The sequence below is a fragment of the Vulpes vulpes genome, chromosome 10 (assembly GCF_048418805.1).
Source record: "Vulpes vulpes isolate BD-2025 chromosome 10, VulVul3, whole genome shotgun sequence".
In the NCBI taxonomy this organism is placed as follows: Eukaryota; Metazoa; Chordata; class Mammalia; order Carnivora; family Canidae; genus Vulpes; species Vulpes vulpes.
This window is the reverse complement of record NC_132789.1, coordinates 29,738,437-29,765,864: the sequence shown is the minus strand read 5'-3', so window position 1 is coordinate 29,765,864 and position 27,428 is coordinate 29,738,437. Positions and strand designations below refer to the sequence as shown.

Here is a 27,428-nt window from a genome sequence, read left to right as displayed (position 1 = left end):
CCAGGGTGTACGCACAGACTCCAAGGGCAGGGTCAGGTCTTTACAGGGGGCTGGGAGAGAGGATCCATGACTAGGCAAGTTAGAAGGGCCTCCCAGAACACGGACCAGGGAAGAGACTGTATGCAAAACCCAGCAATGTCCCGGGTTTTGCTGTGGAATGAGGTTTCAAGATCTGGGCAATGGCCTCTGTGGGCCCGCACTGAGCCTAGCTTAGCAGAGGGAGACTATACAACATTGAGCAGCCCCCCACACCTGGCCCCATTTCCAAGGGTTTCCCTGCCACAGAGGAACCCAGCCCAGTACTGCTGATCAAAATACACCTTTTCAACCTGAAAGTATTCAAAGGGGTCTGTCTTTAGGGTGTTTCTTTCAGAAACATTTAACAGTTTGGTATTTCCACTTAAGACAAACTTTTCTTTCAAATTTTGCACAATCCTGAATGTAGGAGCCAGGGAGTACATTTTTGCAGCATACTTCTATATAAATATGGATTGGAATCACTTCCTGAAACTAATTTCCGGAGGTTTTACTACAAGGAAATGTGGACCTCTCAATAGGCACAGAAATACCTGGAGGAATGGGGCTCTGGCTGAGGGGGATGTCAAGAAAATCACTGTGGTGTGCTCTGCCCCTCAACTGTCTACCTGCAGGTCCCTGGAGTTCATCAGGAAGGCTATATACAGATGGGAAGAGAAAAGAATATAAAAAGTTAAGCAGGTATCATGCCCTAACTTGGGATGAGGCTGCTTGTTTTCTAGGACTTTTACTTGAAACCACTGAATGCTGGGTAGCTTGTGAACAAATATTTAACAGAAGCCTTCAGATACAGGTGCCTAGAAGGGAAAACATCCAAGTTTTCCTTGGTGACAAAGTGTGGCAACTACTGTTTCATCTTCCAAAGGGGAACACAACACCAGCTGCTTCTCTTTTGGGTGGGGGTGGGGGGCTGAGGGTGGGGAAGGGCCAATGCAAGACTTCTTTTTCAGTCAGCAAGGACAGGGGTGGGCTGCAAGACGCATCCCTGGAGAAGCACTGGTGATTTCTGTGTTTCACAGGCATCCACCAGGTGCTTAATTGCTTGGGAGGCTGATGTGGGCTGAGAGCCTGCAGGCAGCACTGAGGAGACACCGAAACACCAAAGCCGCCGCTGCCACCACCGGCTGATGCAAGTTTTATTGAGACAATGTACAAACAGGCCATGGAAACAAGGGTTCTGATGCCGGGACCAGTAACGTAAAATGAATACAAAAATAAAAAGGCACTAATCTGTTAAGAAAAGACACTCGATGTTCTAAGAATATAAGTCATTTAATACTGTTAATTTTATAGCACAAAATAAAACAAGCTATGATCCCCAAAAATAATTTTAAAAGCTTACACAGAAAATATTATTGCCTGAAGTTTATGATCTTTAAGTTACAGGTCAAAAGTTTTGTGTTGTTGTTGTCATTTTAAAACACACAGTGAAGACCGTCTAGAAGCAAGGCCACTGTTCCTCCTGCAGAGACAACGACCCTGTCTCAGGGAACTGTCCTTCTACTCCTTTAGAATATACAACCAGCTCAGTTTCCACACTGATAGCAGTTAACCAGGGACAGAGGTCTCTGGTCCCAGAGGGTGGAGTTTGAGGCAGAGCTCAGTGGTGTCCACAGAAAGCATTAGTCTTAGGTACTGTGTTAAAACAATCGAAAAGTCACTCATTTTAAGAGGTTAATGAACATAATATTAAAGGATTAAATTATAAACACCTGGCACAAAAACACATCATCCCTTTTCAAAAATAAAATGGTCATATTCCTCTGAGCAAACATTACAAGAGCAGTGGCCGTCTGCCTTGGCCTGTCTTGTCTGTAAACAGCTGTAAAAGAAAGCACGGAGCCAAGGATCCTTGAGCTCCAAGGAGGGGAGCAGCTGTCCTTCCCCCCTTTCAGTTTTCCAACCATGAGCACAGGTGGTGTCTTGTATGGGTGATCAAAGTTGTCAAATGGCAGCTTGTCGACACGTGCTCCTCTTTAACCATGCCATCAGGTGGTACCACACCACAAAGAAATGACAAGGAGGACTCCTGTGTTGGAGGTCCTTTTCAGGATAAATAAGTTTTGAGTCAAACTGTCAATGCCCTTTAGTTCGTAATTTGTTCAGTTCCCAAGTGAGTTAATTTAACATCCAAATATTTTCTTAAGTGACACACAGTAGAGCAGAGCAAGTAGCAATAATGAACAATCCTAAAAGGAGAACAACCACGGAGGGAAGGCAGCTCCTCTGGAAGAAAAGCATCGCTTTCTGAAACAGGAAGTTTTCCCCAATCAGTGGGGAACCCAAGCACGAAGCTGAGGTGAGTGCTGTTTTTTGTCTATTTAGTGTGATGAAGAGAAATTCCCTGCCTGATAAAAAAAAACTAATAAGGTCCTAAGTCAAAAAGGTACTACACTTTTGGCACATATCTGGAGAGTTCAGAACTCAAGACTCACCTTATTTCAGGCTCCCAGTCTCCTGGGCAGCCCTGGAGACATGTACGTAGGTTGAAGTGACAAGCAGACTTATTATGAAGCCAAAGTAGGTTTGTGGGGTGTTCTGATTCTGAAGTGCTCCACATGAGGTGGGTCTTGTTATGGGTCAGCAGACAAGGCTGAAGGGAAGTCTTGCTTTCCAAAATGCCCACATACTTCCTGAGTACTCCGAACCAACTACTGTCACCGAAAGGTGCTAAGCCCCTCAGCTAAACTTGGTTTAAGAAAGCTGTAAGGTTTGTGCCCTCTCTTGAACAAGGCACATAGCACATACTCCACCTTCTGTGGGACAACCCCTTTAGTACCGGGCCACTGGCTGCAAGGTGAACACTGCGTCCACGCAGGTAGAGGGAACTGCTGCCACATGTGTGCCACTTACTGTGGGAGCTGGGGGGGGGGGGAGGGCTAAACTCAGAATAAGAGGCAACTACAATGGACAGGCACCTTCAGAGCAAGACGTGGCCACAGTGCTCACTGATTAGGGAGAGCAGACTGCATTTTTATCAGGAAAACCAGACAGGTAGCCACAGTAATATTTTTTTCCAATTGATCATTATTAACTTTGTCATGGGAACACTTCCAAGATTCTTTAATATGGCAGTTATCTACCTAATGGAATACTGATTTAAGGGGAGATTGAAAAAATGGCTGCTTTGCTGGTTCTGTCACCAGAATATATACATATACTGCTCTAATTCAAAACCTAAGACCCTTAGGAGACAGGGCCAGGGCTATAGCAGCCGCTCAGCAAATGATGCAGTCAGTCACTCAGTAGGTGGCTGCTACATTTCCAGGTCTGCTCTATTCATTCTGAGCTGAGGCATGTCTTCATCAGTTTCCAGAAGGGAGAGCAGACTGAACTGCATGAAGGTTCCAGAATCCTAGTCTGCTATGTACACCAGACAATGAATCAGCCACACCTTTGTACCAAGCTGGCTTTGTATGAACAGCCCTCTTTTAGCTAACAAGGAAATGTTTACATCAAATTGCTAAATCGCTAATGGTTCTCCCAAGTCACTAAAATCTTAGACATCAGATGCATTAACCAATTTCCAGAACTTGAACTTTCTTTGCCTGGGAGCGTCTCAGACACAGAGACTGGGGAACCAGTATTAGCAGCACCATCTTTCTCTGGCAGCTTTGTGAGCTTGGCCTGCAGCAGCGAGGAGTGAGCCTCAGTGAGTAGAATTTAAAGATTCATTAATGAAGTCAATGATTCTATGAACAACCTCACTTTTTAAAGAAATTTAATTCCTATACCTTAAAGGGGTGTATTCACTGAAACACTGGACAGAAAACTAGCCAAGTGCTTTCCCCCATCGTTCCTGTCATCACTGACAAAGTAAGCAAAGCCTTCCCCAAATCACCCCCTACTCTGGTGCTTTTGGGGAAAATGTAATCCAAGGAGCCAGGCACACAAGCTTGGCACATTACAACTGACTTTTGTGGGTTGTTTACTACATGGCAAAACAGGTACAACTGGCAGCCAAGACAATAAAGGCCTCTGCTTCAGGGTTGTGTTTTGTTTTGTTTTGTTTTTCCATATTCCTTTAGTTACAGCAGCTTCAGTTTGGGAAGCTCAGAGGCACGTGTCATTCCTTACAATATCACAAAAATCCAACCTGCTACTTAAAAACCTGTTCAGAACACACAAGTCTAATTAAGTCTTCCAAAACCAAACGAAAGGAAAAAAGAAGAGCCAGATTTGGGGAGTTTAGGACAGAATTCCCTCTTCTTTAAGGTTCATTTGCTCTGTTCTTCAAAGGAAAAGCAAAACGGTGACTGAACCATTGCTTTGTGGAACAGCAACGTGCAATGTCTCACCATGGCCTCAAGCTCCATCTGATGAACATGACAGAATCAGTCACAAGTACAAACAGGGCAGTGACGAGAAGACCGACCCCTTCCTCATCAACTTCTCTCCACTTGTGTGCTTCCACCAGTATATCCAGTTTATGATCCAAAAGAACTCTAATATCTGCTACTCTTTGACAATACGACTATGATACAAATGCCGAGGCAGCCACTGTGCATTCCAAATGTGTATGAGAGACCGCCACTCTGCAGAAAGCTGGACATCGGCAATGCAGTGTAATTGCCTATGAGAGAGAATGCTTTCCCACTTCAAAGGAGACTATGACAGGCAGAACAAGGAAGCAGCAGGAAACAGGCAACAGCAATCACTCGTTTTCATCAGGGTTTTGAGGGTCAATGATTTTGACATGCGTAAAGGGGAAAAGCCCTTTGCGCCCATTCACTTCGCCTTCCCATTGGCCATTTATATTCATCCTTGTGACTTTCACAATGTCACCAACCTGTAAGGATGGAGAAAGAAGACACAGTCAGCATTTTCTCTGCAAACTAAAAAAAAAAGTTTAACCCATACACACTGTTCTATCCAAAGGAACCTATAGAATTTTTAAAGTTTTTTCTTGGGGGGGGGGGGTGTATGTGCATAAAACCTAAAATCAAGCAGTGCCAAAGACACAATGTGGGGGGACCTGGGTGGCCAGTGGTTGAGAATCTGCCATCAGCTCAGACTGTGATCCTGGGGTCCTGGGATCGAGTTCGGCATCAGGCTCCCCACAGGGAGCCTGCTTCTCCCTCTGCTTCTGTCTCTGCCTCTTTCTCTCTGTGTCTCTAATGAAGAAATACAAATCTTAAAAAAGAAAAAACAAAAACAAAGACACAAGGTGCTACCATAAACGTGCTGTCCTCCTCAGCTGGTGAGAATGTGTATTAAGTGAAGGACCTTCTGAGCACAAAAGCAACCTTTTTTCTCCCTATGTCAGTTATTAACTCCCAACAGGAAAGAAATGAACACTTAACTACTCTCTCAGGATGGCTGAAGTGAAATCACACAAAAAAAGGGTATTAAAAAAAAAAATCTATCTCCACCCTAATTTACATGGGGTGGAAATGCTGTCACCAACAAGACCTCAGTTACCAAGCCACTCCCCTCTCCTGCCCCAGGCAGCAATAATGTCTCCCTGATTTGTCCATTGCCTGCCCCTCTGTGGGGCCATCACAGGGAAAGGAAGCCCAACTCTGGGCATCTATCTTTTTCGGCCTACTTTAAACTTCAGGGTGGGAGGAATTCTATCTATTGTGAGAGGGACTTTGGGGGGGTGGGGCACCAGTTAGGGACTGCTCCACTCATTAAGGAGAAGGCGGGAATTTTGTTTTGGAGGTGGTTTTCAAATTGTTCTGGAGACCCACAGAACTCTAGGGAGGTATTTTAAGGGCCTAACAAGTGTCTGGGCTTTCAACTTTTTAAACCTTTATTTATAAAGTTATAATAGAAAAAAGTATACTGAAATGCACCACTGCTAAACTAACCTGTGGTGCCTGCTACCTGCTTTTCATGCAGATCTCCCTTGGAATGAAACTGCTTTCTCATCATGTATTTGACTGAAGACTCCTCCCAAATGACAAGGTAAAGGTTAAAAGATTCCTATCACTGCTCCAACAACACACATTCAGAAATAACCTGGGTGCTGAAGTGGATATCAGACTGCATCTGTCATTCATATTATTTCCAATTTTTCCTGCCCATTCTAACAGTTAACTGTCCTGACTTTTTAGCAAATTCTTAGAAATCTCAACTTTAAATTTTTTTTTTTAACTTTAAAAATTTCATTGGGAAAAAAGGGTCTTCTGCTAAAACTATGGTCCAGCAAGCTTGACTACTAGCCTGGATTCCAGAGGGGACAAGGCAGCTTTAGAAGTCCACCGGCACACAGCTCTGCTGGCACACTTTGTGTGAAGTGTGCCAGAATGGCTTTGCTGCCCTTCGTGTGAAGGCCAACCTCCTTCCTCCTGCCCCATTCCTGCTCCAACCCCCTGAAGCTCAGAGGCGTTGGGCCCAGCCCCATCGCCTCTCTTGGTTACCAGGGAGGTCAATGCCCTCTGAGGAAAAGGAGGTATGTTTTCTGAGGCAAATATGAAAGTCATTTGGATTAGTTTATAAGATGGCTAAGACTCAAGCAGAAACACTAAAATCCAGTAATGTGGTTGTTTAAACATAGGTATCTATAAAACAGAACAAAACAAGAAACAAAAAGCTAAAACAAAAGGGATGCCTGGGTGGCTCAGCTGTTTGGGGGTCTGACTCTTGGTTTCAGCTCAGGTCATGAACCCAGGGTCCTGGGATCGAGCCCTGCATTGGGCTCCCTGCTTGTGGGGTGTCTGCTTCTCCCTCTCCCTCTGCTAGTGTACACACTCTCTCTCTCAAATAAATAAATGTCTTTAAAATAAACAAATCCTCAAAAACAAAAAAAAAAAAAAAGGTAAGGTGCATAAAATGAGGAAAACTTCAATTAACAGAGACCTAAACTCTAGACTCCAACACCTATTTAGACCATGGTCCAAACAGAAGATCAGCCCTTTCTTAAGATTTTATTTATCCATTGGGGGGTGGGGCACCAGCAACAGTGAGCAGTGAGGGAAAGGGAGAGAAAATGAAGCTGACTGAGCACAGAGCCTGACATGGGGCTTGATCTCCCAACTCTAAGATCACGACCTCAGCTGAAACCAAGAGTTGAATGCTTAACCAACTGCACCACCCAGGCAACCCAAGATCAGCCATTTCTTTTTTTTTTTTTTTAAGATTTATTTATTTATTTATGATAGACATAGAGAGAGAGAGAGAGAGGCAGAGACATAGGAGGAGGGAGAAGCAGGCTCCATGCCGGGAGCCTCGAGTCCACGCGGGACTCGATCCCGGGACTGCAGGACTGCGCCCTGAGCCAAAGGCAGGCGCTAAACCACTGAGCCACCCAGGGATCCCCAATCAGCCATTTCTAAGACAGCATCAAGAAATTTATAGGGGGGGTTTACAGACATGTTGCCCCAAGATTTTATTTATGAGATAGAGAGCACACGAGCAGAGTGAGAAGCAGAAGGAGAAAAGATTCCCCGCTGGGCAGAGAGCTTGATGTGGGGCCTGATCCCAGGACTCCAGGATCATGACGAGAGGTGGAGGCAGATGCCCAACCCACTGAACCATCCAGACACCCCCAGGCCTGTTTTGTTTTGGTTTGGTTTGGTTTTTCAATTCAATGGACACCATGAGTCAGGGACCCATTTTCACAGAGGTTTTTACCTGCAAAGCTTCTTCAGAGTTGTTATTATTACTCTTGATCCCCAATGTACACTAACGTTCTATAAGGCAAGACAGGCTGACACAACAGATATAGGAGTCTGAACCTCTCCAACATCACAAAGTGCTGGTTTATCACAAAGCAGAGGTAAAAAACCAAGGAGCATCCAGTGCTGGTCATCTGTGTTCTTGCCACCTTGCAGAGTGTAAAGGCAGCATGGCTTACCTGTAACCTAGGACCACTCAACCTTCCACTTTCAGCCTCTTCTCACCGAGACACTCACTGCTTTTATTTATTTATTTTTTTTTTATTATTTTTATTTTTATTTATTTATGATAGGCACACAGTGAGAGAGAGAGGCAGAGACATAGGCAGAGGGAGAAGCAGGCTCCATGCACCGGGAGCCTGACGTGGGATTCGATCCTGGGTCTCCAGGATCGCGCCCTGGGCCAAAGGCAGGCGCTAAACCGCTGCGCCACCCAGGGATCCCCACTCACTGCTTTTAATGGTCTATCTTCACAACTTCCCCTGTGATCGCAGACCGACTGCTCTGAATTTTCTACCTCTCTGCTCTCCATTTTTTATTCTACCATTCTACTTGTGATTCTCCAAATCTACTGAGAAACAAAAATGCAGTAACTATATTTAGGTGGAAAATAGCACTATTAACAAACGAAACCTCTCACACCTTGTGGAAACCAGCTTGAACACTTGACAAATGAAAATGGGAAAAAAAGAACTTTAAAACCATGAGGCTCCCTGGTTATAACATAGTATAAATTTAGTTTTTTTTTTAAAAAATTGCCCTAATAAGTTCCTTTCTAAATTGTGACTCAAATGCCTCTATAGGAGCACCACTAATTCAACTCCATGGTAAGATGCCTTATAAAGAGTTATCTAGTAATTAATAATTAGATTCTGGGGTGCCTAGGTGGCTGTCATTTAAGAATCCAACTCCTGATTTCAGCTCAGGTCGTGATCTCAGGGTCATGAAAATCGAGCCCTGTGTCAGATTCTGCACTCAGCACAGAGTCGGCCTGAGATTTTCCTTTCTCTCTCTGCCCTCCAAACCCCTACCCTACTCATGTGCACATGCTCTCTCTAAAATAAAATAGATAAATCCTAAAAAGAATTAGATTCTTAAAATCTTTTATTTTTAAAAGTAGACTCTAGGTCCAATATAGGGCTTGAACTCATGACCCTGAGACCAAGAGTTGCATAAGAAGTTCTGAGACAAAATAAAATGTACTCTAGCATTCATATTTTTGTAGTCAAGTACTAGATATATATAGGAGAAAGAGGGTGTAAAAAGCCAACTACATGTATTTATAGATTAGCAGATTATTACAAATTATTTTCAAACTCATGTCACAGGCTCAACAGAAATAATTCACTTAGTCGAACAATTAAATTTTCTTTTTAAAGATTTTATTTGGGATCCCTGGGTGGTGCAGTGGTTTGGCGCCTGCCTTTGGCCCAGGGCGCAATCCTGGAGACCCGGGATCGAATCCCACGTCAGGCTCCCGGTGCATGGAGCCTGCTTCTTCCTCCGCCTGTGTCTCTGCCCCTCTCTCTCTCTCTGTGACTATCATAAATAAATAAAAATTAAAAAAATATATATTAAAGATTTTATTTATTCAAAGAGAGGCGCACACACACACACACACACACACACAGAGAGAGAGAGAGAGAGAGAGAGAGGCAGAGACACAGGCAGAGGGAGAAGCAGGCTCCATGCAGGGAGCCCAACGTGGGACTCAATCCCGGGACTCAAGGATCACGCCCTGGGCCAGCCGAAAGGAGGCACTAAACTGCTGAGCCACCCAGGGATCCCGAATAATTAAAATTTAAAGGGAAAGACCGATAATTCTATTTTTGAGATTTGCAATAAAATTTAAGTTGGCCCTTTCACAAAGATGGCGCCAAAGGCGAAGGAAGCCCCTGCCCCTCCCAAAGCCAAAGCCAAAGCAAAGGCTTTGAAAGCTAAGAAAGCGGTGCTGAAAGGCATGCAGTCACCAAAAAAAAGATCCATGTGTCACCTACATTCCAACGACCCAAGACCCTGCTGTCTCGAAGGCCCAAATATCCTCGAAAGAGTGCCCCCAGGAGAAACAAGCTTGATCACTATGCCATCATCAAGTTGCCCCTGACTACTGAGTCAGACATTAAGAAAACAGAAGACAACAACACACTTGTGTTCATTGTGGATATAAAGGCCAATGAGCACCAGATCAAACAGGCTGTGAAGAAGCTCTATGACATTGATATGGCCAAGGTCAACACCATGATCAGGCCTGATGGAGAGAAGAAAGCATATGTTTGGCTCCTGACTATGATGCTTTGGATGTTGCCAACAAAATTGGGATCATCTAAACTGAGTCCAGCTGGCTATAAATCTAAATACAAATTTTTTTCACCATAAAAGAAAATTAAGTTGTAAAAAATATTAATTTGTAAAGTACCCAGTGGAAAAAAAATTACAACTGAAAAGACACGTTTCTCTGATTTTTGTCTTAAAAGGAAATAATAATTTGATGAATAGATTTTTTTTTAAGATTTATTTATTTATTCAGAGAGAGCGAGAGAGAGGCAGAGAAACAGGCAGAGGGAGAAGCAGGCTCCATGCAGGAAGCCTGACGTGGGACTCAATCCTGGATCTCCAGGATCACACCCCGGGCTGCAGGCGGCGCTAAACCGCTGCGCCACTGGGGCTGCCCCGAATAGATAAGATTTAAATAATAAAAATTAAGGACGCCTGGGTGGCTCAGTGGTTGAGCATCTGCCTTCGGCCCAGGGCATGATCCCAGGGTTCTGGGATCAAGTCCCGCACTTAACTTCCTGTGAGGAGCCTGCTTCTCCCTCTGCCTCTCTGCCTACATCTCTGCCCCCTGTCTCTCTCATGAATAAATAAATAAAATCTATTAAAAAATAGTAATAAAAACTAAATTTTAAATATTTGGGACATACTAAAGACTTCCGAAATATAGATTGTTTTATGATTAGTGCCTGGAGTCCAAGTATTGCTCTTTCTCCAAATCATAATATTTTGATTTATAGATAGTAGAAAACGTTTTTCTTATTCATACGTGGGGAAAATCATACCAATTTAAGAAAAATTTCATGTTCCTTTATAGAAAGCGGACCAAGTAATTATATTATTATGAGAGAGAGAGAGAATATGCTAGCGCACACACACCAGAGAGAAAGCACTCGCCTGATTGGGGGGTGGGAGGGAGAGGAGGAAAGAGAATCTTAAGCATGCAAGCATGCTCCACGCCCAGTGCAGAGCCTGACATAGGACTCTAACTCACAACCCTGAGATCATGACCTGAGTCGAAATCAAGAGTTGGTCATTTAACTGACTGAGCCACTCAGGTGTCCCTTTTGAGCCTTTTTCAGTGCAGGAACCTGCTATCTCATGTTTGGAGCACAAAGAGGCTAAGGAGATGAAGAGCTTCACTGTCTGACCTTTCTCTCCAACATACAACATTCTTTACCTCCCTTTGACCCAAGAAAACAGACTGTCTCTGTCTTTATTTTTAGAATAATGAAATAGGGGGATGCCTGGGTAGCTCAGTGGTTGAGCGTCTGCCTTTGGCTCAGGGCATGACCCCAGGGTCCCGGGATCAAGTCCCACATCAGGCTCCCTGCATGGAGCCTGCTTCTCCCTCTCCCTGTGCCTCTCTCATGAATAAATAAAATCTTAAAAATAATAAAAATAAAATAAAATAATGAAATAGGAGAGCACCTGGGTGGTTCAGTTGGGTGTCAGACTCTTTGTTTTAGTTCAAGTCATGATCTCATGGCTCCGTGCTTGGGGTATCTGGTTCCCTTTGGTCTGCTTAAGGATTCTCACCCTCTGCCATTCCCCACGCCCCCCCCCCCAAATAAATAAATAAATCTTTTTAAAAAAATGATATAAAGAAAATCATGGATAGAAAGCTACTGATATCATTCTAAATTAACTTCTAGTTATTGTTAATGATCACAAAGAAAATACAATTAATGTATTACAATATCTATACAACAAGGCAAGGACAAGTAAGAGAATGTGTAGGTATAAACGTGTAGGAGAATTCTGTGACGAAAATTTCTGTGACGAAAGAGGGGACCCAGGTGATCAAACACCCAGGTAGACTCTGTGCTGTACAAAGGATGATGGCTTCAGGGTATCTGGGAAGTCTGTAGGTAGTGAGCTGGCACTCAGAGCTAGATCCAGTTCTGCCAAGATGTTACATGAGGAAAAAAAAAAAAAAGGCTAAGGCAAAAATGAGCTGAAACTGAAAACAAAGCTACTGTTTGAGGTTGATGAGTGTTGTTGACAGATAATGGGCCCAGCAACTTAAGTTTTCGTTAGGTCCACTCATTTGATGTCCTACAAAAAATACTTTGGAATTTTGTAATTTTATCTATGCTTTCTCTATCTTCAACTGGACTCCAGGTGCCCAGAGAGCATACATTTTGCCTGAAGTCTGTAATCTTAGCCTGCCCTGGCTGATGTTTGATAAAATATGAAAGAAAACAAAGTCTTACTTTCCTGAAAACCTGGCCTGGGGCAGCCCTCTTCCACATCTTGGGTGAGTGCACCCCTCCAGCCTGGGGGCAAGGAATATGCTCTGACCCCAGGTTAATGCCTCCTCCCTGGTTTTCCTAGCCTCTCACTACCTGGCTTTATCAGTGTAGCCATCTTACCCTGATCTGTCTTCTATCATCTAATGTCACCCAGCCCAATCAGCCCAATTCCCAATCACTCTGCTCTCCTACAGCCAGAACCTACCGACCACACTCTGGCTATTGCTCCCACCATTTCATCATCAAGGAATACCTGCTGGTCCAAAGTTAGCAACACCAAGTCCAGTTCTCTACCTCTGGTGTTTCATGGCACCTAATGTGGGAGACTTCACCTGCCCTTTTCACTCTCTGCTGCTCAGCTCTCCATTTTTGCGGTATTGTATAATATAACACTACTGCCAGGGGGGTACTTCCCATATGCATTTGTGGAAAGTAAAGCTCTGTGTGAGGTCAGATGCCTTGTTCTCCAGGATTCTGGCAGACTAGACCAAGGAGGCTCCATTCTCTGCTCTTCCATGGTCACCTCTTGGCTCCCAACACACACCACACGGCACTCTCTGAAAAGAAGAAACTTGTTTTGCTTATTTTATACTCCATGTCACAGCTCTTTTGTAAAGTACTTTCTGGAGAAGTCTGCAGAATCAAGGTTTAAAAAAGAAGGGGCAGCCTGGGTGGCTCAGTGGTTTAGCGCCCCCTTCAGCCCAGGGTGTGACCCTGGAGACTGAGGATAGAATCCCACATCGAGCTCCCTGCGTAGAGCCTGCTTCTCCCTCTGCTTGTCTCTCTCTGTGTCTCTCATGAATAAAATATTAATAAATAAATAAACAAACAAACAAACAAATAAAATAAGAAGAGAGGAGTGCCTGGGTGGCTCAGTCGGTTAAGCGTCTGCCTTCGGTTTAGGTCATGATCCCAGGGTCCTGGGATCAAGTGCCGCATCAAGCGCCCAGCTTATTGGGGAATCCACTTCTCCCTCTACCTCTCCCCACTGGTCGTGTTCTCTCTCTCAAAAGAGAAAAAGAAAAATGCAGGTTGATGTCCCCCATCTGCTGGGGATACACAGATGGCCAAGTAGAGAAGAAAGGTCTTGGGAGGACAGCAGTAACAGGCACAGGGGTCTAAGGATAGTAGAATACAGTCCCCCACCCTTTTTTTTTTTTTTTAAAGATTTTCTTTATTTGAGAGAGAGAGAGAGAGAAAACACACGATAGAGTAGGAGCAGGGGTAGAGGGAGAGAGAGAAGATCTCTCCCCGCTGAGTAGGGAGCCAGATGTGGGGCTCCCTCCTAGGAACCTGAGATCATGATCTAAGCCAAAGGCACACATGTAACCCACTTAGCTACCCACGCACCCCATCTCATGCCTTCTAATTAATTTATGATTCTGACAGTCTTTATAAGACACTTTCCACACCATTCTACATCATCAATTTAATAAGATTTACTGCATATCTATTGCAGCTCAGTTCTCATCCTCAAGGAACCTCTGTCTCACTGTGGGATACACAATAACCTACTGTCCAGATGTGGTAGATGTTCAATGAATGTTTGTTAGAGAATAAACAATACAAAAAGCAGCAAGTGGAAGAAATACAGTACTGAATCCAAGCTGCAGAGCATAGGAGCAGGGAGCTATTGCTTTGACCTAGGGAACCTTGACCAGTAGAGATAAGTCAAGGTTCAGGCTAGGAAGAGAGAATGAATGGGAGACATGTGATGGCCACCTGACATTAAAGCCACATTCTGGCCTTGAAGGAGCTCTCACATGTGAAAACATAGCATGTCATTCTTCATGCTATTTCTAGCTCAGTCCAAGACCCTTCATATGGGGAATAACCCTAGAATACCAACACAGAAAAGATGCCCTGGCTGTGTTATGCTGCCTGCTGCCCACAGTTACAGGCCTGGCTATGGACCAGCTTCTTCACTGCTCCACTGAAGAATGCTTGGGCTCAGATGCCATCTTGCTGCTCCTCTCATCACTCCTGATTCTGGTACAATGCCCTTCCTTTGCCTTCACGATAGAAGGACTGAGCCCAAAGAACCACTCACTTCAGAGAGCAGATTGACCTCAAAGTTGGTGGATATCAACTCAGTGCAAGGAGCACTCTAAGCCTGGAAGATAATGGCTGATCCTATCAAAAGATCAAGAGGAGACACATATCTTATTAAATGTCACCCTATGACAACTCTGATTATTACTAAACTGCCACACTATTATCTCTGTACCTGGGTGCACTCAGCACTTGGGAAGTGCACACATCAACTCTAAAATCAAGCACACATCAGTAGGACACCCTAGTCACCCTCATGCTTTGTGTCTAGTGAGGACCATGCAAGAAGGCAAGACAACACTTCCAATGCTAGCAATAGTTTCTACAGCTCTACTCGTCCAGAGCATAAACAGAAGAGCACTGGCAATACTTCTACAGCCTGACTTCTGGTACTTGAGTCCAAGAGCAGTCAAAACCCTCGAGGGCCCAGGTACTGGCTGCCACAGCAGCTTTCTGCTTCCCCTGCTCATTCAATCCGTCTCTTTTCCCCATTCAGATATTTTCAGACTGTATTCTCAGGTTACATAAAAATAAGATCAGAAGCACAGTAAGTTACAATGGAATCAGAAGTTCTAACTTGGGTGACATGAACATGTCTCAGATATCAAAGAACATCCCGAAGTATATGCAGAAATGTATATAAGTGCATTAATGCGTTTGTTTTCCTGGAGAAAGCTATCTTCAGATTGTAAAAGGGTTCCATGACCTCAAAAAGGTATAAAACACAACAAAAATCAACATCTTGCAACCACCAGGCAGTTTTAATCCTGCAATTTGTGGCTTTCATTTACTTGTTCAACAAATAGTGATTATTTATGTGCCAGGCCCCAGAAGGATACAACAGAGAGCAAAGCAGATAACAGCCCTGCCCTCACGGAGCTGCCTGGAGTCTTCACCTGTTTTAACACTTGCCCTTGTGTTCTCTGTGCACCAGTACCTGAATTAAAGCTACCAGAGCTGAAGAGGCTTTTAAGGGCTGCAATGGTCCTTGTCCATGTACCCTGAGTAGCAGTCAAGTAGTCTCAGGTACTCTCTCCTAAAACTGATGCTACTTACTGGTTTTTAACACTGAAGACTTGTTCTATTCCCATTATCCTCCAGAGGAGCAATATGATTTAAGAAGGCTGTTTACCAGTTAACACTTTTTATGAAAACAGGGATTTTATTTTAAGATGGTCCAGGGGTTAAAGGTATCACAGGCCAGTATGCTGTGATGCAAGAGAATGTGGGCTATGGAAAGGAAGGAGTAAAACTATCTCCATCTGCAGATGACAAGATCCTATATATAGAAAATTCCTAAGATTCCACAAGAAAGCTATTAGAGCTAATAAAATTCAGCAAAGTTACAGGGTACAAGATCAACAAACAAATACCAGTTGTGTTTCTGTAAGCCAGTAATGAACAATCAAGAACGCAATTCCACTGAGAGGTGCATGGCTGGCTCAATTGGTGGAGCATGTGACTTGTTGATTTTGGGGCTGTGGGTTTGAGTCCCACGGTACAAAGATAACTTAAAAAAAGTAAAATCTTAAAAAACAAAAACACAATTCCATGTACAATGCCATCTAAAAGAATAACTGGAAATACATTTAACCTAAATAAAACACTTGTACACTGAACACTACAAAATACTGCTGGAAAAAATTAAAGACGACTTAAGTAAATGGCAAGACATCTTGTGTTCATGGATAGGAAGCCTCAGTATTATCAAGATGTCAACACTAACCAGAGATCTACAAGTTCAACACAATCCCTATCAAAATTCTAACATTTTTTTGCAGAACTGGAAAGGATGATCTTCAAATTCACGTGGAATTGTAAGATACTCTGAATAGCTAAAACAATCTTGAAAAAGAACAAAGTTGTTAGACTTCTACTTCCTGACTTCACAACTACTACACGAAGATATAGTAATCAAAAAAGTGGTCCTAGGGATCCCTGGGTGGCGCAGCGGTTTGGCGCCTGCCTTTGGCCCAGGGCGCGATCCTGGAGACCTGGGATCGAATCCCACGTCGGGCTCCCGGTGCATGGAGCCTGCTTCTCCCTCTGCCTGTGTCTCTGCCTCTCTCTCTCTCTCTCTCTCTCTCTCTCTCTCCGTGACTATCATAAATAAATAAAAAATTAAAAAAAAAAAAAGTGGTCCTAGAGGGACACCTGGGTGGCTCAGTGGTAGGCATCTGCATTCGCCTCGGGCTGTGATCCCAGAGTTCTGAGATTGAGTCCCACATGGGGCTCCCTGCAGGGAGCCTGCTTTTCCTTCTACCTGTGTCTCTGCCTCTCTGTGTCTCTCATGAATAAATAAAACCTTTTTAAAAAAGTGGTATTGGGGGGCACCCGGGTGGCTCAGTCTGTTTAGCGGTCGACTTTTGATTTTGGCTAAGGTCATGATCTCAGGGTCATGGGACCGTACCCTGGATACTTCAGCTCCACACTCAGCAGTAAGTCTGCTGGGGATTCTCTCTCTACCTCTTTCTCTGCCCTTCCTCCTGTTCATGCACATACTCTCTCAAATAAATAAATCTTAAAAACAAAATACTGTGGTATTGGCACCCAGACATACATATAGACCAATGGAATAGAACTGAGAGTTCAGAAGTTAACACATACATTTATGACCAAATTATTTTTCTTAAAGATTTATTTATTGGGGGCGGAGGGGAGAGCATTGGGGGTAGGGGTAGGGCAGGAGAATCTTCCGGCAGACTCCCTGCTGAGTGTGGAGCCTGACATGGGGCTCAATGCCACAACCCATTAGATCACAACCTGAGTCAAAACCGAGTGGGACACTCAAACAACTGAGCCACCCAGGTGCCCCTAATACTAAATGATTTTTGACAAGAGTGCCAAATTCATTCAAATAAGGAAAGAACAATCTCTTCAACAAATGGTACTGGTACAATTGGATTTTCACATGCAAAAGGAAGGATTTGGACCACTACATCAGACCACATACCAAAATTAACTCACAATGGAGAAATAATTACATATAAGAGCTAAAACCATAAAACTCTTAGAAGAAAACACTGGGTAAATCTTCATGACCTTTAATTTGGTAAGGGATTATTCGGTATGAATCAAAAGCATGAGTAGCAAAAGGAAAATCAGGTAAATTGGATTTCATCAAAATTAAGAATGTGCATTGGGGCATCTGGGTGACTCAGGTCACGATCTCAGGGTCCTGGGATTGAGTCTTGCATTGGGCTCCCTGCTCAACAGGTAGTCTGCTTGTTCCTCTTCCTTTCCCTCCTCTCCCTCTTCCTTCTCCCCACTGCTCGCATGCATACTCTCAAATAAATAAAAATCTTTAAAGAAAAAAATTAAAAAAGAACATGCATCGAAGCAGACTATCAAGAAAACAAAAAGAAAACCTACAGAAGGGGAAAAAACATGAATTTAATATCCAGAATATATAAAGAACTCCTAAAGTTCAACAACAAAAAACAAACAACCTGATCAAAATATGGGCAAAAGACTTGAGCATTTTTGCAAAGATATAAAAAATAGCCAAGCAGCATATGAAAGGATGTTCTATTTATTTTATTTTTTAATCTATCATTTTATTATTATTTTACTTTATTTTTTCATGAGAGATGGGGGGGCAGGGAGAGTAAGAGAGAGGGAGGCAGAGACACAGGCAGAGGAAGAAGCAGGCCCCATGCAGGGAGCCTGATATGGGACTCGATCCCGGACTCCAGGATCATGCCCTGGACCAAAGGCAGGTTCTAAACCACTGAGCCACCACCCAAGGATCCCTCAACATTATTATTAATTATGGAAATGTAAATCAAAAATTTAAAAATGGAAAATAGTAAGTGCTGGTGAGGACATGGAGAACTAGAACCCTTGTGTACTACTATAAAATGGTGCAGCCACCGTAGAAAACAATATGGTGATTTCTCAACAAGTTCAACATGGTTACCATATGACCCAGCAACTCCACTGTTAGGTATATACCCCAAAGAACTGAAAATAGGTATTGAAACAAAATTTGTACATGAATGTTCATAATAATACTGCTCAATTTCCAAAAGGTGAAAATAACTCTGATGTCCATCATCTAAAGAATGTATAAACAAAATATGATATATCCATACAATGAATACTATTTGGCCATAAAGAGAGTAGTGAAGATACAAGCTACCACATGGATGAACTTTAAAATATTATGCTAAGTGAAATAAGCCAGACCCAAAGGCAAATATTGTAGGATTCCATTTATATGAGATATCTAGAATAGGCAAATTTATATATACAGAAAGGTGGTTACTAGAATTTACCAGGGCCTCATGAGAGGGGGAATGGGGAGTTACTGCTTAATGGTTACAGAGCTTCTGTTTGCAGTGATGAAAAAGTTTTGGAAATAGATAGTGGTGATAGTTGCACAATTACGAATGTAACTAATGTCACTGAATTGTGTATACTTAAAAATAAATTGTTATGCTATTTTACAATAATAATAAAAAAACAATGTAATACACCAAGACCCCTGAACTGTAGGTTAAAATGGGTAAATTGGGGGTGCCTGGGTGGCTCGGTCAGTTAAGGGTCTGCATTCAGCTTGGGTCATGATCCTGGGGTCCTGGGATAGAGCCCTGCATCAGGCTTCCTGCTGCTCCCCTTACTTGTGGTCTGTCAAATAAATAAATAAATCTTCAAAAAATAAATGGTATACTGTAGAATATGTAAATTCTATCTCAATAAAGCAGTTTAAAAAAATAGGATTGGCGTCACCTATCCCATAAGGACTAATAATCTCTGTGAAGCCCCTAGCTGATGGTTCTTACTCAACAGCTTTCACACATACCTAAGGTCAGCATAATGACCAGGCTGGGACAGGCCTTGCCTGAACCACACCAGGGCATCATTTTCGTGATATTCTCACCTAATTTACACATTAAGAAAGAAGAACAAAAACATATTAAAGATAATCTTCTCTCATTCACAACCCAATGAAAACATGATTATGTTAGAAGAAAAAAAATGTTATTAAAAATACAAGAACTTTCTAAAATTCTAAAGGACTTTCTAAAGATTCCTACTTTTGATAAAGCACTGTGATTAATGAAAAAAACATTTCTGGTACAGAAGAAGTAGAGTAAGTCAAATTCCTAACTAGATACTGTTAAGCATAACCAGCAAATATCAATGTCAGAAGGGCAGAGAAGGAGCCATAAGTCTTGATGAAAAGTGCTGAAATTCTTACTTAACAGGCGACTAGGAGGTGGTGGAGGTGGTGGGGTCATTGCTGGAATGTGACAGGAGGTAAGACAGAGTGGCCCTGTTACGTTAGGAGGTTATGACCCTGTATAGATATCTAAAGCTGAGTTAGATGTTTGATGATGATCCTGTACAGATCTGACATCACTGTGGATAAATATTACAGGTGACACAGTCAGAGGAACTCACAGACGATTCCTGAAAGGCTGAAAAATACAACTAGTACTAATCTAATTTTGCTTTGCAGACAATTTGATCTCAGTCAGTAGAAGAATCAATGAAGAAACTAAATTCAGCTAATGTGAATTTAATTCTAACCAATGAGGCAAAACCAACTGGTTGAAGTAGAAACCTAAGCATTCCAGGCCACTCAGTGAAGGAAGTGGTGCCATGGGCCTTAAAAAGATTCAGGAGGGATGCCTGGGTGGCTCAGCGGTTGAGCGTTTGCCTTTGGTCCAGGGTGTGATCCTTGAGTCCTGGGATGGAGTCACACATTGGGCTCCCTGCATGGAGTCTGCTTCTCCCTCTGCCTGTGTCTCTGCCTCTCTCTCTCATTCTCTCTCTCTCTCTATCATGAATGAATAAATAAAATCTTAAAAAAAAAAAAAAAAAAGATTCAGGAGATTTGGAAACCAGATGTAATCCACTGACTAGGGGTTTCAAAATGGAGAGAAGATAATCTAAGAAGATATATGAACATAATCACTGATGACCCCAATGGGAACGAACAGCAAGTATCTTGAGAATGCTGGTGAACTCAAAGAACTCTGAGCATCATAAAAAAAAAAAAAAAAAAAAACACCAATAATAAAAGGATATCCTTATACTGATAATACAGATATTGAAGTACTGACCAAATACACCAGCAAGCAGGAATGAAAGTCCAACTCTGGTCACCTGCCACAGACCATTACAACACAAGACACTAGTAGATCCTATGAAAGGTCAAGTTTCTTGGTTTCATTAAAACAGGGACAAGGGCAGATTCTTTAAAATGTAAAAGTCGAGTGAGTGTGAAATCATACCTGGACAAAATTCTGAATGCAATTAGCAAACAGATGGTATTTGGAAGGCAGTATGGGCTCAAATAAGAACAAGTCATGCCAACCCAATCTCATTATCTTTTTTTAGATATGCAACGTAGATCATGAGAAGCTGCAGGGGAGGACTTTAGTACAAAGACCTGGATCGTGCTTTTAGAAAATCTGCAGATAACATGAAACTGAGGGTAGGGGGTGATCAATATACTAGATGACATAATAAGGATTTTAAAAGATTCAGATAACTGTACAGATGGTGTATGACAAAAACCAAAAGAAACGTGCATCCCCCCTCCCCCCACATACCCAAACCCTGAAGAAGGATAATTGTAGGGTCACATACTAAAGTCATTGGGCTTTAGCAAATACAGGAAGGGGCCTCGTAGTTGTTTCTCCCTGGTGGACAGCTAAAAGGAATCACTCATGAGACTATATTCTAGAACTTCCAAAAGGACAGAGACCTTTGTTTTCTTTACTACTGAACTCCAAACTCCTTAACGTTTGTCCCACAGTAACTACCCAGTAAACCTTTGCTGAAGGGGTATTTTTGGAGATGCCCAACCTGAGACCAGAGGGCCAATGGATTTAGGCGCTGCAGAAAGCTAAAACCATCAGGAAGATGGGCAGACTGAATGACCTATTACTGCAACTTGCCTTTCTTCCCCATCCTGAGTCACTTGAAGCCTCACTTGCAGTCCAAGAAAATGTTATTCTTCTTCCACAGAATCTGTTCCACAGACTCTGATTCCCACAGATCTGTCACCAACTGTTTTCCTTCTTTTTTTCTTTTTTCTGAAGTAGGCTCCACGCCCAGCACAGAGCGCAACATGGGGCTTGAACTCATGACACTGAGATCGAGACCTGAGCTGAGATCAAGAGTCAGACACTTAACTGATTGAACCACCCAAGTGCCCCCATACCAACTGTTTTCTTAACCCATACCACAGGGGAAAGCTCCACCACAGCTACATTTAGATGCTTGGATACAAATTTTCATACAGCAAATAATCACTGGTGTGGAGCCCCAGAGCTAAGGACAATGCTAACTACTAAGTAAGTTCTTCCCTTTCTTTTCTAGTCAGGAAAGTATACTGGAATACAAGTGTGTGAGAATTATATTATTACAGGGAGACTCAAGCACTTGCTGTCAATTATTTAAAAATCAATCAATAAAAAGGTAAGTTGCCTGCAAACTTCAGAATCTCCATCAGTTTTGAGAAATTGGTTCAATTATGCCCCCAATGAAGGCAACATAAGGAACCATTCATCTGCTCAGCCCAGTCATGGCAACAGTCCACTTGCTCTGCTTTGTCTTTTGCCACTTTTGCCCTCTGCCCAACATACCGCATACTCTCACCAACCTGCAGCTGCTCAGTAGTGTTAGGTCTTGTTCACGTAAGCTCTTCCCTCTGCCAGGAATGTGTCTCTACACTTCACCCAGCTAACTTCTATTCATCCTTCAAAATTCAGTTCAAGAGTCACCTCCTCCAGGAGGGCTTCCCAGACAGATACCCACACTCCCATCTCCTACCCCCTTCCCTGCTCTCCCTCATACTCTGCATGTTATTAGAGCACTTACCACACTGCTGGTTTCTGTCTCTATTCTCTCACTAGGTGGTAAGCACATTGGTAGTAGGATCATACAAGACATCCCTCACAGGTTAGTTGCATACATGGATAATTAATGAACAAACTCACATCAGCTCTCAGAACAAGTGTGCCTTTTAGACTCTAAAGAATTTAAGTAACTTGCCCAAGATCACACCATGAAAAGCCAGGACCTGAACACAGGTCCATGATCTTTCCCTAACCACCTTGCTATTCCACTGTCAGAGAAGGACGACTACAGTTATTTTACAATGACAATAGCACCCTTGCTCTAAACAGTCTCTTCTGGTCAGTGATCTACTTTTGGAAAGGGCTGCATTCCCCTCAACCTGAGAATGTTCTTGTAGGGTGTGACCCGCTTCCCAGGAGCCCTTTCCAGCCCAACTACACCAAGAGCATGGGAGAATCTGCAGTTTTCAAGGAGTGGAGACACCCACCTTAATCTCCTCGCATAGGTACCAAGTATTCCATTTCAAATTAAATCCCAAGGATCAACTCACTTCTTAAAAAGAGGTAATAAGCAAGAGAGAAAAATGGCTAAACACAGACCTGTTTTAAATCTTTTTGCTTATAGGAATGTTCTTTTGAAAATCAAATTTTATGAAAAAAATGTGTGAAATAATTCACAAAATAAAGTTCATCCAGGCCCTCATCGTTCTCCCTAATAACCATCAAGGGAAATAAGGGAGCTTCAATTAGTGGCACATTTTGTCCTACTTGTCTCACCTTTCTTATTTTAATTTTACTTTTCCTGGTAACCTAATTGCAAAAGTCTCAAGAGAGTTGTTTTTAAGATCAGACCAGCACTAAGTTTTAGAAGATACTGTAACTCATAGAACTATTTAACTTATGCTATAACCAAAAATCTCATTTAAATATACAGAATGAGAAATACCATTAAGTGGAATTCACCAAAAGTTTATTACTTGGGTCCCCCTTACACTCTCAGTGATACACACCAAAACAAGCCTTTGATGAGGCTTACACAGCTGGGATAGTGTCATGAGCAGACTCAGGTGTAGAGACCTCTCTCTGGCGCCTGAGAAACAAGGAGGGCTGCGTAATGGCCAAGTATGTGGGTTATCTTAAAATACACATCATTAACCAGGCTCTTTATCCTCATCCTGGTCTAAGGCACCTACCCATGTATCTGCTCACCAAGCCCAAAAGATCCCCCCTTAAGGGCTGCCTGGGTGGCTCAGTCAGCTAAGCAGCAGACTCTTGATTCTGGCTCAGCTCATGATCTCAAGGATCTGAAATCTTTTTTTTTGTTTAATTTTTATTTATTTATGATAGTCACACACAGAGAGAGAGAGAGAGGCAGAGACACAGGCAGAGGGAGAAGCAGGCTCCATGCACCGGGAGCCCGACATGGGATTCAATCCTGGGTCTCCAGGATCATGCCCTGGGCCAAAGGCAGGCGCCAAACCGCTGCGCCACCCAGGGATCCCCGGGATCTGAAATCTTTGATCCAGCTGTGATTCAGGCTCCTCCACTGAGCCAGGAGTCTACTCAACGATTCTCCCTCTCCCTCTGCACCACCACCCACCCCCTCCCCACTCACAAACTCTCTAAATAAATCTTTAAAAAAAAAAAAAAATGTTCCTCCTTTATAGTACCCGGTCTTCCACTCTACAACCCTCTCTATGTACACTCCAAGCAACACATAGGAGATACAGGTTTGTAAAATGCATGTACATCTTAGAGCTAGAGGTCAATAGGCAGGTGGCCTAAATGGAGTGAGGCTTTAAACCCTAGCTCAGGGGCACCTGGGTGGCTCAGTTGGTTAAGCATCTGCCTTCGGCTTGGTCATGCCTTCCCAGGGTCCTGGAATCGAGCCTGCCTCTCCATCTGCCACTCCCCCTGCTTGTGCTTCATCAAATAAGTAATTAAAACAAAACAAAAAACCCTTAGCTCAGGTAAGAGCCCAATTCCCAACTTCCTCTATGGAGCTTGGAATTCTGACTGGGCCTTGACCCCAGTGTGTCTAACACATGTGAGTCACAATAACTTTGTGAATCCTAGCTCTCTATTCCTATGATGAGACAACAGACATAAAAATGCCTCAATTGCAGGAATTACTCTGCAAACCGGAAAGTTTTTAGAGCCCAGAACACCCTATGTAATTTTAAGGTAATGATGTGTGAACTAGGCCAAAGGTATGTGCCCATGCAGGGGCACGTGCATGTGGAGATGAGAAAGCTGCAAGGCCTACTCAGCCAGGATTCAGTCTGGTTTCTTTCCTATTCCTCCACTGGTAAGCATTAAAAGCATGTGGGTCCTCCCTAGACCTGGTCCCTGCCACAAGCCTCAGATGCTCACTCCTTTATAGCCAACATGAGAGGGAGAAGTAATCAGACTCAGGCTCCATTGCTTCATCCTTCGGTCTTGCAGCCCTGCCCTACTCTGACCTTGGGGTGAACACAGAGAACGATCACTAGCGTAACCTCAGTTTCTCCAACATATATGCAATTTGATAATATCAACAGAGTATTCAACTGTAATCACATTACAATGATATTTATTTACCTTGTAGCTTGTGGCTCACAAAGCATTTTCACATCTTATTAACAAACTAGGATTTACGGCACTAAATTCCATGTTCTGACACGTTAATATTTACAGCCCATCTCAATGTATGTATTTTATACCTCATTAAAAAAAAAAACATGAAAAGTATACAGGACTATTCTAAAAACATGAATTTTAAAAAAATCCTTTTTTCCCCCTTAAGTAGTCCTTCTGCTCTTCTTCTGGGGTTTGTGCTCATTTATGGTCACTCCAGGTTTACCAGATGTCTCATCAAACTTCTACATTCTGTGATACAGCGTTTTATGCCCTCAACAGGCTTATCAATCAACACTGACCTTCAGGACTTCTTGGTTCAGAAAACCACTCTTGCTAAGCTTTACAAAAGTAGTTTTTTTTTTTTTTTTAAGACAGTTAATGTTTGATTTAAAGAACATGACTTGGCAATTAAAATGTTCAAGTTCTATTTCATGCTATTATAATTTACAAAATCTCTATCAAAAAATAGATCTAGGGCAGCCTGGGTGGCTCAGTGGTTTAGCGCTGCCTTCAGCCCAGGGTGTGATCCTGGAGACCCGGGATCAAGTCCCATGTCGGGCTCCCTGCATGGGGCCTGCTTTTCCCTCTGCCTGTGTCTCTGCCTTTCTCTGTCTCTCATGAATAAATAAATAAAATCTTTAAAAAATTAAAAAATTAAAAAATCTAGTAAGGTCTGAGGTATTTTAAACTCTGCCTAGCTGAAGAGGAATCCTAAGACATTTATTCATGTCTCCTCAACTGATCGTGATGTTAGAAATATGGAACTGTACAAATGGCTATGTGTCTACCTGTATGCTCATTTCATCTTTAGGTAATGGATCTTTATTAACCATCATCATCTTTCCTTATTGGAAAGAAAACCAACTACAGGGGGATCCCTGGATGGCTCAGGAGTTTGGTGCCTGCCTTTGGCCCAGGGCATAATCCTAGAGTCTCGGGATCGAGTCCCATGTCGGGCTCTTTGCATGGAGCCTGCTTCTCCCTCTGCCTGTGTCTCTGCCTCTCTCTCTCTCTGTGTTTGTCTCTCATGAATAGATGAATAAAATCTTTTAAAAAAAAACCAAAACAAAACAACTACTGTGAAAGTAAACCTAAGAGAGATTATACCCTGGGAGAAACAAAGAATAGGAAGGACAAGAATTGTGTGGGACACTCACAGTGGATCTTCCAAAATTACCCGGTTCTCTTAGTCCCCTGAATAGAACTTGAAATGAGCAGTTACTTTGTAGAAACAAAATTAAAACCAAATGTCGGGATCCCTGGGTGGCGCAGCGGTTTGGCGCCTGCCTTTGGCCCAGGGCGCGATCCTGGAGACCCGGGATCGAATCCCACATCCGGCTCCCGGTGCATGGAGCCTGCTTCTCCCTCTGCCTGTGTCTCTGCCTCTCCGTCTCTCTCTCTGTGTGACTATCATGAATAAATAAATTAAAAAAAAAAAAAAAAAAAAAACCCTCCCCCCAAATATTAAAAAAAAAAAAAAAACCAAATGTCAAAAGACCCAAAAAACCAGCCTTGTAAATTTTACCTCTAATGCCAAGGCGGTCTTGTCATAAGCACAGGGTACTCTTTTCTGGATGGCTTTTGCAAAGACAGGTCCATTCTGTGTGGATGGCAAAGGGTTGATTGCTGCCCCAGGAGTACTGGAAACTGCAGGTAGAGGAGTTGTGGTCTGAGGTTGAGCATATGCATGAGCAGGTTCTGGGATTCCGTAACTGTTGGAATTCCTATTCCCGTGCTTTCCATGTGGTGAGGATCTCACAAGCTTTTCAACATAAGGAACAGGAATCATCCCAATCCGGCCCTCCTTGTTCCGGGCACTCCACCACTGTTCTTCAGGCTTCTCTATTATCACCAGGATCTCACCCTTTTTAAAGGGCAGGTCTTCAGCATCATTTCCAAGAAAATCATAGAGAGTCCGTACATATTCCAGATTTTCTTCTGCTGTAGGCAGGTTGGGTGCTGATACAGATCCCATTGGTGGGCTTGGGTACCTTCAGAGAGAAAGAAAATTAACTCTAAGAGAAAAAATCTTGATACCAGTGTTTGTCAAATTTTTAAATAAACCATTTTCCTCTATGATGAATTATTTCCCTTGCTAAATTCTCAGTAGTAAGAAAGTTCTGTCATATTGTTTTATGTTCTGCAGTCTGTACTGCAACAGAATTTAATATCCTGAATAGACCGTGTTAAATCACAAGTACATACAACACACACACACACACACACACACACACCTGTTTCACAGGAACCTTTTGTTTACAGAGATACAGCTGGTCTGAGTTTATTTATTTTAAGATTTTATTTATTTATTCATGAGAAACACACAAAGTGCCTGCCTTCAGCCCAGGGCGTGATCCTGGAGACCCAGGATCAAATCCCACGTCAGGCTCATTGCATGGAGCCTGCTTCTCCCTCTGCCTGTGTCTCTGCCCCCCGCCCCTCTCTCATGAATAAATAAAATCTTAAGAAAAAAAAAAAAAGAAAAAAAAAACCCCTCTAAGATCGGGACGCCTGAGTGGCTCAGCAGTTTAGCGCCTATCTTTGGCCCAGGGTGTGATCCTGGGGTCCTGGAATCGAGTCCCACATCAGACTCCTGCATGGAGCCTGCTTCTCCCTCTGCCTATGTCTCTGCCTCTCTCTTGAATAAATAAAATCTTATTTATAAATAAATAAATAAATAAATAAACAAACAAATAAATAAAACCTCTAAGATTTTATTGCTTATTAACAACATGGTAACTGAGGGGCAAACTGCTTAA

The 27,428-nt window shown here is 42.9% G+C and overlaps 1 protein-coding gene across 1 annotated transcript in view; it reads right to left on the bottom strand.

Moving 5' to 3' along the window:
* Positions 1–1,140: 1,140 nt before the first annotated feature.
* CRKL (CRK like proto-oncogene, adaptor protein) overlaps positions 1,141–27,428 on the bottom strand; it is a 37,897-nt gene continuing 11,609 nt past the window's right edge. The window contains exons 2-3 of the mRNA XM_025982677.2: positions 26,195–26,660; positions 1,141–4,825 (exon numbers count right to left, since the gene is read on the bottom strand). Coding sequence (XP_025838462.1) covers positions 4,691–4,825; positions 26,195–26,660 — 601 coding nt within the window. The 3' untranslated portion in view covers positions 1,141–4,690. The remainder of the gene's footprint in view (positions 4,826–26,194; positions 26,661–27,428) is intronic.